Source organism: Brachyhypopomus gauderio, chromosome 20 (assembly GCF_052324685.1).
Source record: "Brachyhypopomus gauderio isolate BG-103 chromosome 20, BGAUD_0.2, whole genome shotgun sequence".
In the NCBI taxonomy this organism is placed as follows: domain Eukaryota; kingdom Metazoa; phylum Chordata; class Actinopteri; order Gymnotiformes; family Hypopomidae; genus Brachyhypopomus; species Brachyhypopomus gauderio.
In genome coordinates this window covers 7,687,896-7,699,872 of record NC_135230.1, presented here as the reverse complement: position 1 = coordinate 7,699,872, position 11,977 = coordinate 7,687,896, and the positions used below count along the sequence as shown (strand labels likewise).

General features: G+C 48.3%; 2 protein-coding genes across 7 annotated transcripts in view; one reads left to right on the top strand and one right to left on the bottom strand.

Moving 5' to 3' along the window:
* On the top strand, positions 1–9,239 carry gja5b (gap junction protein, alpha 5b). Of its 2 annotated transcripts, none has more exons than XM_076983395.1 (2): positions 1–1,004; positions 5,454–9,239. In XM_076983395.1, the coding sequence occupies exon 2, from the start codon at positions 5,472–5,474 to the stop codon at positions 6,603–6,605; it is 1,134 nt and encodes a 377-aa protein (XP_076839510.1). In that variant the 5' UTR covers positions 1–1,004; positions 5,454–5,471; the 3' UTR covers positions 6,606–9,239. The 2 variants fall into 2 exon arrangements, with proteins under 2 accessions (XP_076839510.1, XP_076839509.1); XM_076983394.1 differs by having other exon boundaries at positions 5,451–9,239.
* The window catches only part of bcl9 (BCL9 transcription coactivator), a 67,465-nt gene continuing 64,174 nt past the window's right edge, over positions 8,687–11,977 (bottom strand). For all 5 annotated transcript variants that reach the window (XM_076983390.1, XM_076983388.1, XM_076983392.1 and 2 more), the window contains one exon: positions 8,687–11,481. In XM_076983390.1, the coding sequence (XP_076839505.1) occupies positions 10,367–11,481 (1,115 nt within the window). In that variant the 3' untranslated portion in view covers positions 8,687–10,366. The remainder of the gene's footprint in view (positions 11,482–11,977) is intronic.

Genomic DNA, 11,977 nt, shown 5'->3' with positions numbered 1-11,977 from the left:
GGTCTGAAGAGGAGGAAGTGCCTGCTGGTGTTTCTTATGATGCCCTTAATGCCTGTGGGTGCACTGCCCCTGTGATCAGAGCCACAGCCTGAGAATAGCTGCTTCTTCTTCCCGCCGGTCTGAGATAGAGTCACCCAGCGCTATCTGGCTTCCTGCAGACGGGTTCTTCGATAGCTTTTGGGCAGGACAAGGACAACAGAGTCCAAAGCCAAGAAGGAATAAGTGGATTCGTTTACATTCATACGACAAGAGAGGACGTCTAACAGCCTCGCTGAGGTGGTGAAGGGAGCCGTTTGGATCGTCAGGAAGGCTGGTGTTCCGCGCCTCGTTCAGGCTGAAGCAGGCTGAAACAGGCTGAAGCAGGCCAACAGGGAGTGGCAGGGATACTTCCGAGTCACCCTAGTGAGACGTCCAGCCTCAGCCTCTGCGCCTGCCAAGGACAGACCCCTGGCAGAAGTCTTTGTCTTCAGTGCAAACCAGCCCTGTCCATCAGTCTGTCTCTGAAGAATCCAGGGTTTCTGTCCCCGTGCCGACAGAGGAAGAGAGCAGATCTCACGCCCATCCATCCTCATTACCCGCTGCTCATCCAGACCTCCACGGAAGTGTCAGTCCCGCCGCCTCGACAACGCACACGCTAATTCCCTCCGCACCGATCCTGAAAGACATCAAACGCTCTGCCTCGTCAGTGCGGCCCACAGAGTCCCGTCCGTCTTGTTCTGCCTGCCTTTCTTTGGAAAACACCTTCGGAGCCCCAGGAGCTACTCGTGAGCTGCCCCACATCTTCTCACCAAAGCGGTGTCACAGCGGCGTCTCCCCCCACATCCCACCCAGTGTTCACGCTTGGGGGGGTCTTTAAAGTTGAAGTCTTAAGAGCCTTAAACGTCAGACAGCCCAGGGCGATCTCTTCCCCGAGAGCAAAACTGCGTGTTCGTAGAGGGATATAGGTGGTCTGACTTCCAGGAGCACGTCGTCAGAAAGAAGAAGAACAGAGACAGGCCGCACAGGTAGAGTAGTATTAGCCATATCATAGCCTGCTTTTATGCATGTGTGACACCACCACTTTCCATATTCATCAGTTCTCATACATGCATAAATATGCAAAATATTGTCACGTTTCTCATTTGACAAAGTACAAACCAATCGCTTCTGTAAAATAATGGTATGTACACGTCATTTGAAATTTGAGTATTCAAGAAAAAAAATTATACCCAGTTCCAGATTGTCCACATGACTGATATTTGCTGCATTAATAAAATATAACCAGACAATTGTTGTATTCACTGTTTGACAACAGCATCAGTGGTTGAACTTTTGCGATTTTTGAAGTCCACACCAGACCTGTTTTTGAATGACATATTTGGGCATGTTATTTGGATGAAACGGCTACAGTGGAATCGTATGAACTGCCTTTTACTGCTTGATATGAACAAATTGGACCAAAGTTGAGAAAAAAACGCAATTTTACAAATAAAGCCAGCGGATCTGAGCCTTATAGGTGCAGTTCAGGTTTCCTAACAATGTTTGTCCTAACTGCTGCTATCGTGTTGGTGTGTGTGAAAGGAGCACTGGGCCCATAACTGTAAACAATGAACGCTTTAAGATAAAGTGCAAATAAGCTAGAACCAAAAACAAGCCAGATATGGAATATGACAACTGTACGATATTATTTAACCTTTAAATCAAGCAAGCAAGATACAAGGATGGATCAAATTCCATTTTATAATCCAATATGTATATATATATTTTTCAAAATTTAAATTTAAAATAGACGTAAAGTTGTGATAAAAACAAGTGCACACAAGCACAACAGGCACATTTGCAGCATTGCAAAAAACAGATCCTGAAACACCATAAGCATTTTAGCCTTGTGCACTTCTGGCTGTAATGAGTAATCAAATGCCACAGTGCTATTTCGATCGGTGTGCCAGCCCGGCAGTTCAGTGCACACACACACACACACACACCGTCCTTTCCATAGACGCCTTGGCATCACCCAGAGAGCTTCTCCTTGTAAAGTTGTTTTACTGTAAAAGGGGATTGGGGCTCGCACGGTAGGACAGGGCCGTGTAAATATTTATTAAGGTAGTGGAGCTTGTTAAAAGCGTCCAGGGAAAGTGGAGGGTGCCATACACACTTCCTGCTGGAGGCTGGGATGTTTCATGCAGACGTCTCAGACTCCACGCTTGCCCGACTTTAACTGCCACTGCTGCTGATCCCAGGTCAGAGTGGAGAAGCAGGAGATTGGGAATTTTTTGGCCAACTACATTTTTGCCAGTGGTGTTGTAAGAGGATCTAGATATTAGTCAGGGATTGCTTTAGGACGCTGAACTCAGAACAGGTACTTTTCGTGGTTAGGTTTTGTCAGCAAGTGTGAAGCTCAGCCTCGCATGAAACCAAAGCCGCTCAGACCGAACATTCCCCACTGTGTCCTGTGCCACTGCTGTCGGCTCAGTGCAAACACAGAGCGGAAAGGTCTTGTTTCTCCAGCACGGTTCCTTCGAGCCCCTTCTCCGCTCCCTACACTGCCTGGTGTTTCTCTCACCCCCCCCCCTCCCCCTTCCTATCTGAACACTCACACAGCAAAAAAAGAGCATTGTTCTCATTTCGGAGGGTAAACATGTGAAGAAAGGAGCCAGGCAGTACCCCCCCACCAAACCCCCCCTCCGCCCCTACAACACCCGTCTAGGCAGAGCTTATACACTGGTCTGGATCTGATGACAATAGACACAGAGGTGACCAAGGGCATGATGTGGTAGCTCCAGAGCACTCTATCTATTCTACTTCAACTTACATTCACGGCATTTAGCAGACATTTTTATTCAAAGCAACTCTGCAATTATGGCCTGGTACAATTTGAACAATTGGCTCAATTCAAGGAACCAACAACAGGAGATCAACAACCTTGAACCAGCAACCTTCTGATTATTCCAGTACCTTAACTGGTGAGCCACCACTGCCCTTTAACGGATACAGATCTCACCCACCCTAGAGCCTCTGGCGTAGCTGAAACTCCAGCACCTATACTGAACTGGCTACTTTACTATATAAAGCTACACGTGGAGCATTAAAGCATGGAGTGTTTATTAGCTGGGCCACCCAAGGAGGACACCTCCCCTCTGGGGTTCTTCCCTATGGGGAGTTGTTCCTCGCCATTGTCGTCTCTCATATGTGATCTGGACCTCAACATTCCTAAAGCTGCTTTGTGGCAACGCGGGTCGTGAAAAGCGCTACACAATACATTTGCGGATGTGTGTGGTGTCCAAATGGTGTAAGTGACAGCTTTATTTAATTATAGCAATTCTGGTCAGGTCTTTAAAACAGTGGAAGGAAGGGAAGGGAGTCCAAGATCAGCATGATAAACGCTAGCGAGAGAAGTGCTCAGAACTGATGGCTATCTCCCTCCAGCTTTTAATGCTTAAGAATTACTACATTGTTCGCCATCTGCGTGACTCGCCGGTGCTACGGAGGGCTGACATTTGCGTACGCTCTTGTTTGAAAGTGCTAAGCATCGCCCTTTTTGGCCTTGGTGTCCCAACCTCTGCTAGTTTCCTTTTAAGTGCTGTGTAAGAGGGAAATGATATTGTTTGAGATTGCTTCCTCCATGGGAGGGGTGCGAGACGGAGGGTCTTGCCCTACAGACGGGTCTCCGAACGGGCTTCCGCGCCACCCGGTCCAGCCCGTCTCCTAGACGCTTCCTGCAGTCAGTGTCAGCTGCGATTCATCACAAAAGTGGTACAGATTTTACCGCGTCAGTGCCTAGATGTCCGACTCTAGTTCTAGAGATCGATCATCCTGTAAAGACTACTGAAGGCAAAGGCTACTGAAGGCTGGGATGAATTAGAGCAGGTGGGATTAGGGTTGGAATTAAAGTCTGCAAGATGGTACATGAAGAGAAATGGGGCATCTGCTAAATGATGATTTTTTTGTCTGTGTGCAAGACACAAAATGCCACTAAGGAGTTTTAATCCGCCCGATTAACCTGAGAGTCGGCCCCAGTGGCTTGGTGATGCCAGATCTTTTCATAACAATCCTCAGTGTGTTTTTACTTCTGCATACCGCCAGTGCCTCCCAGAGAGCGTGAGTCACGTAGGCCCACGCAGACGTACGCACCCCCTGTTGGTGTGTCAGCAAGAGTCTGAGAGCACTCTGGTCAAACTCTTCCCACCAATTCCTTGTGGACTGAGATAGTGGCCCCAAGTTTTCCATTGAGAGGGAGAGAGAGAGAGAGAGAGAGAGAGAGAGAGAGAGAGAGAGAGAGCGAAACTTTTTAAAGCATCTCTTCACATATTATTACTAACCAAATCCGACTTTGGTCCAATGAGCACATGGCATTGATGATATATTAATGTACCAGTCACTATATACGGTTGTTCCCATAGGGTTGGAGGCCAAAGGTTTCACAGAGAAAAGGTCAAAGGCTACTAGCTAGTTCTGTCTCCTCGCTAGCGTGATACCAAAATATCTTATTTAGGACAGTAGTATAGATCCATGAGAGAGGACAAAATTTGCAGTCCTGTGAGAAATGACCAAAATGACACAGTGGTGTGTCATGACCTCTGCTGTTCTTTACTGTATTACAGTTCATGCAACCGTTGAATGAACAGTCTAACTGTACACATTAGCTTTAATTCACTCTGACACTTGATACAATAAGGTCATTATGACCTTAATGCCTGAAGCACTTGTTGTGTTTGTGAAAGCTGCATATAGTAATGTGTTTCAGTTCACAAACTCTGGTACCGCGCCGTGATGAGGAAGTGCCTTGTGGCCGTCCAGAGCCAAAACACTGAAAGATAAGCAATGTGATGCATCAATGTGTGTTTATATTTACTTGAGACTTCCTAAAAAAAAAAACGTCAGCCCATTTTATTTTGAGCACTTGGGGCGAGTGAGAAAAGCTCACACTGTAAGTGCACATGTATAGTATGTACACACACAGGCGATGGAAAACACACACACTGAGACCAGAAGGCTTTGAGGCTGTGTGTTGTGTGTTGGCCTTTCAGTCCCACACATGCAGCACAGCTGCGGACAGTGCAGCTCCACAACAAAACCACGTAGTTCAAATACTGCATGTCCACATGCTAAATATAGCTGCATTTATACATGTTTGTAGAAGGAGCAGTGGAATACAGTGGCACCCACACCCTAAAGCACAGGCTCATAGCACTGCCCCTGCAGACCCCACAACCCTGGAGAACTCGGGTGCAGTGACACCTGACTCCAGTATTCAGATACCGAAGACCTTCTGTTGCTTAAGCAAATGTGAATGAGCCCTTTTGGAGAGAACAATCTTCAGGCTGAACCTTAACTGTTTTTGTCCATAGATGGCTTCTTTCTTATGTCTATAACCTGTTTTGCCAAATTCGCAACCCTCCCTCCCTGTCTCACCCTCCATCTGTCTCACCCTCCATCTGTCTCACTCTCCCACTGTCTCCATGTGTCTCCAGCAGTTCTCTTCCTGATCGCCCATGGCTGACTGGAGCCTCTTGGGGAACTTCCTGGAGGAGGTGCAGGAACACTCCACCTCGGTGGGGAAGGTGTGGCTGACCGTGCTCTTCATCTTCCGCATCCTGGTGCTGGGCACGGCGGCCGAGTCCTCGTGGGGCGACGAGCAGGAGGACTTCATGTGCGACACGGAGCAGCCGGGCTGCGAGAACGTGTGCTACGACCGCGCCTTTCCCATCGCCCACATCCGCTTCTGGGTGCTGCAGATCGTGTTCGTGTCCACGCCCTCGCTCATCTACATGGGCCACGCCATGCACACCGTGCGCAGGGAGGAGAAGAGGAAGAGGAAGGAGAGGGAGGATCCGGGCGGGGGAGGGGACGGGGGAGGGGGCGGGGAGAAATACCCGGAAGAAGAGGAAGACTGCGAGAAGGAGGAAGGCCGGGAGGGGAGGGTGCGGCTGAGGGGGGCGCTGCTGCAGACCTACGTCCTGAGCATCATCATCCGCACGCTGATGGAGGTGATCTTCATCGTGGTGCAGTACATGATCTACGGAGTCTTCCTCCGGGCGTTGTACGTGTGCAAAGGCCCGCCCTGCCCGCACCCGGTCAACTGCTACGTCTCGCGGCCGACCGAGAAGAACGTCTTCATCGTGTTCATGCTGGTGGTGGCCGCCGTCTCGCTCTTTCTCAGCGTGGCCGAGCTACACCACTTGGCGTGGAAGCAGTGCCGGAGGTGCGGCAAAGACCGCCGGGACAGGAAGCGCCAAAGGGCCACCACGCCTTTGGCGGTGGCCGCCGCCTCTCCGGAACCTTCCACGCCGGACCGTGCCCAGACTCCGCCTCCCGACTTCAACGAGTGCCTGGCCACGCCCTTGCCGCACGCACTACAAAGACATCCTCGCCCCAGCTGCCTGCCGTTCAACGACTGTCTGGCCGACCATCAGAACTCCACCAACATGGCCACGGAGCGCCACCAGAGCCGCGATGACTTGGGACCGGTGGACTTCCTGAAGATGAGCTTCTCGCAGCAGCCTGCGGACACGCCCAACTGTGCCCCGCCCATGTTGCTGAGCCATGAGCTGTTAACGGACAAGCGACGATTCAGCAAAAGCAGCGGCTCCAGTAGCAGAGTAAGACCTGATGACCTGGCGGTATAACCCTGACCGCAAACACACAGCCGTGAAACGGCTGAAGATTACTACAACAAAACGCCAGCAGATAACTGCCTCCTTGTTGCATCCACGATTTTCTGAGAGTATGTAAGCACAAAAGATGCCTGCCTGTCTGCTGTCTCACACACAGGGATACAGCTGTGTGTTTACCTCTTTTTATGACACTGGATGATAAAAGCCTTAATAGAACATTGCCAAATGATATAATTTCCTATGTAATATTAGCTCATTGTAAGGATACGTGCACTTGTTTTGAAAGCTTCCTGTTAAAGGTCGATACAGATTCATTGCAGGAAAGTGGTTACAATCAAATGCATTTTTGTTACTTTGAGTGTGTATCAGACCTACTTCGACAGCAGTCGGACTGTAAACGGCAGTCAGACCATACTGACACAAACACCTCTAACTGTGGTTGGCCAACGCAGTACAGATACTCTAGAGAGAGGAGCCGGTGGCAGAGATCAGACCAGCACTCAGACACGAGACAAGCCTCCGTGTCTCTATACGAGGACACGAACTGGAACTTCTACTGGCCTCATTACTGGACTCATTTGTTTGATATAGGCTGCAACTGTGCCAATTCTCAGTGTTGCATCATGGCCTAAAGGAGATCAAAATGTTCGTTATCTTATACCTGAGCCTATACCTTATATTCTAATACTTGATGCTGATTGGGTGGTGGAACCTATTGGTTCAACCTTCACATTTATCAAAATTAACACACCTCCTTTGGTACCCATATATAATAAATGAGTAAAGAAAATATTATTTGCACTATTTATGGTTAGTTTACAAGATTTGAAAACAGCTGAAATCTGAAATTTTTACATTTAAAAATTCGAACATTTAAACTACTTAATGATTTACGCTACTGAATCACCAAAGACCAAGAACACTGCCAAACAAGGAGGGCCTTGTTTTATTATGACAAAAGACTCAAGCCATTTCTAAATATAAATCTGAAGCTACATTTGCAGTAATTTGTAAAAAGCACAATTTAATTACTCAAAGGATTGGGCTCACTGCAGAAAGTAAACATTTTTATTAAATAGTTTAAACCTAAGAGCGTTTCTGTGATAGTAGTTAGACTCAGCCCAGAAACTAACTTATAAAACGCTCACTGAGGGAGAGAGTGGGCACGCGCAACTGAAGACACGAGGCAAGGTGCTCGCACCAAGATCAGCCAGCAAGGTGTTTAAAACTTCCAAGCAACCATCTGTTGAGCACTTTAGGATTACAGCAAATACTTAAAAACGTGCTTATATACGTCTTTCCCCTTCCCTAATTTTCTTGGGAAGGAAGGGAAATGCCCCAAGCCCAAATGTTGGCGCTACACCCATCGGTGTTTTGACTGCTTTTGCCAAGTATTGTAAATCACCTACTCGTACCACTAGATGGCAGCATAACTCCCTCGGTGTGGTTCAGTCCTCTGTATTAAACCCTCATATCTATCAGAATTCCCTCCCCGTGGTAAAAGGTCGTGTGTTTTCATCTGGATGCCGGAGGAGCTCTCGCGTTCTGTGACTGGGAAATGGAAACGGGGCAGACTCGCCGTTCAGCAGCTGCTAAACAGTCTTAGCCTCTCCTAAAATTAGCCTGGCGGCCCAGAGTGCTCCCCGCCCCGAGTGTGTTTGGAGCTGGGTAATTATAGAACCATGGTACTGGTGGGTCGCGGGTGGTACGGGCTTCAGATGGACTCCTACTTATTCCCATAAAGGTTTGGTGCGGGGATATCATGGAAGTCCCTACGGAGACTGAAGAACGGCTACAGAAACCACTGCTGTGTTTTTAGTTTAGTCTAAAGCATCACACTTTGATCATTTTACAATAATGCATCTTTGTAAATTTCAGCAATATAAAATAGGAATGTATAAGAAAATGTTTAATTAGTGTTGATCTAACCTATAGCTGAACAGACCTCCACGTGTTTTGAATTCAATGTTATCTTCGTGAGTTCTCTACGATTGTTGCATTTTACGTTGCACCAACCTTATCTGCCCACCAGGGGGCAGCGGTAGACCACGAACACCGATGAGAGCGAGAGACATGGACATGGCTGCGTGACACTTTATACCAAACAATATATTTTATTTGTCTTCCAACACCCAGCCTTAGGAAGTGGTTCAGTACCAAATTCAATGGAGTTACACATGACAAGCATCAACACAGGAGGGCTGGGGACATGGACAACCTATTCGTTTTTTTCTGCTTTTTTTTTTTTCATTATTTCATTTTCTACAAAAAAAAAAAAAGAACCAAAAAAAAAAAAAAAAAGAACCAAAAAAATAAAAGGCCACCCATCAGTAATACAGCTGCATCACCGCACAGCCACTGTGTGGCTACAACCATTTTAATGTTCGATGTTAATGCTCCCCCTCGCCATTTTTCCTGGCATCAGCTGGTGGGGGACTTCTGTTGGATGGTCTTTGTCTGGTGGACACCTTGACCCTGGCAGTTGACATCATGGTAGCTACGGAGAGGCAGTTAACTGGGATCTGGAGACACCGACCCACGTCTCTCTACCCCTTTGCAGTTTACGGAAAAACCCGGAACACGAACCAGAAGCCACACTAACGGTGAACATCAGATTACTGCGCCTACTGACAGTTGTCCAAGTGTTTTTCTCTACAATAAAAAAAAGGAGTAAAGAAAAAAACACATTTCTTTATTCTTTACAGTTAATTCTTGTTTGTGCTTGTTTTTAATAATACTATGATCTGTATGAGGTCTTAGTTTGGTTTTATCATACAAGGGAGTAGCAAAGGAAATTAAATTTAAAATATTCTGTACGCCCCCACGGTACACAGTATTGTTGTGGTGTTTATCGCACCCCATTGGCCACCAACAGCCACCCCGCCCCCCCAACCCTCAACCCCTCCCCCTTTACAAATGAACATGGGGGGAAAAGGAAAAACAAACTATAGAAGTCACTGGTAAAATCCCTTTAACAACACAAGTACAGCACACACATACAAAGAGCATTTCATGACTGGGAGGGAAGCGATGCGATGAGATGTAAACGTACAGCCAAGACGGTGCAATCGTGACAAAATGTTCCTTGACTTTTTTTTTTCCTTTCCTTTTTTTCCTTATTACGTTTCCATGACTGTTTGTTCAGTTCGTTTTGCCTCCAACGGTCGTAGCTCAGTTACCTCCCTCATTCTGCCATTTTTTTTTTTTGATATAAAAGTACAATGTCGATTTTCAGGGCATCCTTTTGCTTGGTTTGCTGTAGTCTGTGTATGCAGTCATTCGTGGATTTAATGTGGCCACGTAATGTCGGGCATTAAAGACCTCACTGTGAGTCCGTCTCTTTGACCCCACACACACGTACCCAACATTCGAAACATCAATCCTGTTCCAAACAGAGACAAATCTGGAGTTAACAGTGGGGAGGGACCATTATTGTAGTGTGCAGTCAAACTGGTCCCCTTGCAGTACTCCACCTGCAAAATGACGTCCATTTTCACCTGTGAGGATTCCCTTTGTACACATCCGTGTGTGTGTGTGTGTGTGTGTGTGTGTGTGTGTGTATGTGCGCACACGTGCGTGTACGTGCACCAGCCTTGTCCTATCCAGGTGTGCTTGTGCACGAGTGTCCCAGTCCCCACAGACACATTTGTATGAGGACACACACATCTCTCATTTTGTTTCCTTTAATTAAAAAAAGTACTTGGTTTTTCACAGGTTTTGCAGTTATCCAGATGCTATTTTGTGGCAGAGGCTTGTCGGTTGCTTGCAGCAGCTCAGAACATTATATTCCCAGGGTTCCCGGGGCCGGGGTTAAAGCCCATCCCCATATCTGCTGCCATACCCCGAGGCCTCATTTGGGGAGGCATCATCATAGTCTGCTGAGGACCACCCATTCCTTGTAATGACATCATCATGTTGGGAGACCCCACCGGGCCAGGATGATTGTACATGGGCCTTTCCTTGGCCTGCATCATCCCTGGGCCTCCCATCATGCCCGGCTGCTGACCCGGTGACAACATCCTGTGCTGGGGTCCCATCATGGCCTGGCCCATAAAGCTTGGTGGTCGCATTGGATTGTGGCCTGGGTTCCCCATCGGCATGTCCTGAGGCCCCATGTGGCCAGGGCCTGGGGGGCCTCCCATGCCCTGCATAGGAAGGCCCATCCTGGGGTTGCCCTCTCCCATCATCCCTTGCATGGGGAAGCCGGGTGGGCCAGAAGAGTGGGGCGGCTTCCCACCAGGTGCCTCCCCGCCACGGGGGAAGTAAGACAGAGTCTGGCTGGGCTTCTCCGAGGGAATGATGCGCGAGAGGTCAAACTCGGGGATGCCCGAGGCACCTGGCCGCATCACCTCGTGTAGATCCGAGTCGTTGAAGACACCCGGCATGTTGTTAAACTCCTGGGCCCCTGGCGTGTTGGGCTTGCACATCCCTGGCTCTCCTCCAGGCCCGTGGGGCATGTTCCCCATCCTCCCCATTGGACCGCCCTCTCCCTGGAAGGCCATCCCATGAGGGAAACCCCCCTGCGGCCCAGGACCGTTGTGTGGGAAGGGAACCTGTTGCGGAGGTGATTGCCCAGGGGGGAAGCCCTGCCCTCGGTGAGGGAGTCCCATACGACCCTGGGGCATCATCTGGTTGCTGCCCATGGTTGGGTCTTGGGAGACGGGGGGCATCATCATACCATGAGACATCATGCCAGGACCCATGGGCCCAGAGTGGGGGGGGATGTTCGGGCCCATGGGGTTGGGGGAGGGCATCTGGTTGGGCATACCGTGGGAAAGAGGCTGAGATCCCATGGTGTTCATGCCCATAGGGCTAAGGGAGGGCATGGGGCCCGAGGGGTTGGGGTTCATCATACGTGGATGGCCTTGGTGATGGTTCACTCCCATACCTGTGACAGACACAACAGGCAAAGAATGTTTAAAGAAAGTAATGGTGGTGTAAATAACTAAAGAAACCCACATATAAATTCACATCTTACATCAATGTATGTCAAACTTAATTTAGCTTATGTTTAAAAGCCAAGCCAACATTTTCATTTATTCATTTCCATCTTTGTAAGCAGTAACCTAATTAGAAAAACTGGGAAAAAAATACCTCGAGTGACAAGAAAGTTTCACACTCGTGAGATTTGTTCTTCATTTTTTAAAGAGTCGAACAGACTTATGCTATGAAATGTGTTTGTTGTTAGGGCAGTCATGAACTGGCGGTTGGGGAACTGGTCTTGTGACCGGAGGGTCGTGGGTTCGATTCCCAGACCTGAGACCATGACTGAGGTGCCCCTGAGCAAGGCCCTTAACCCTCAATTGCTCACAAATGAGATAAAATGTAAGTCGCTCTGGATAAGGGCGTCTGCCAAATGCCATAAATGTAAATGTTAACTACAG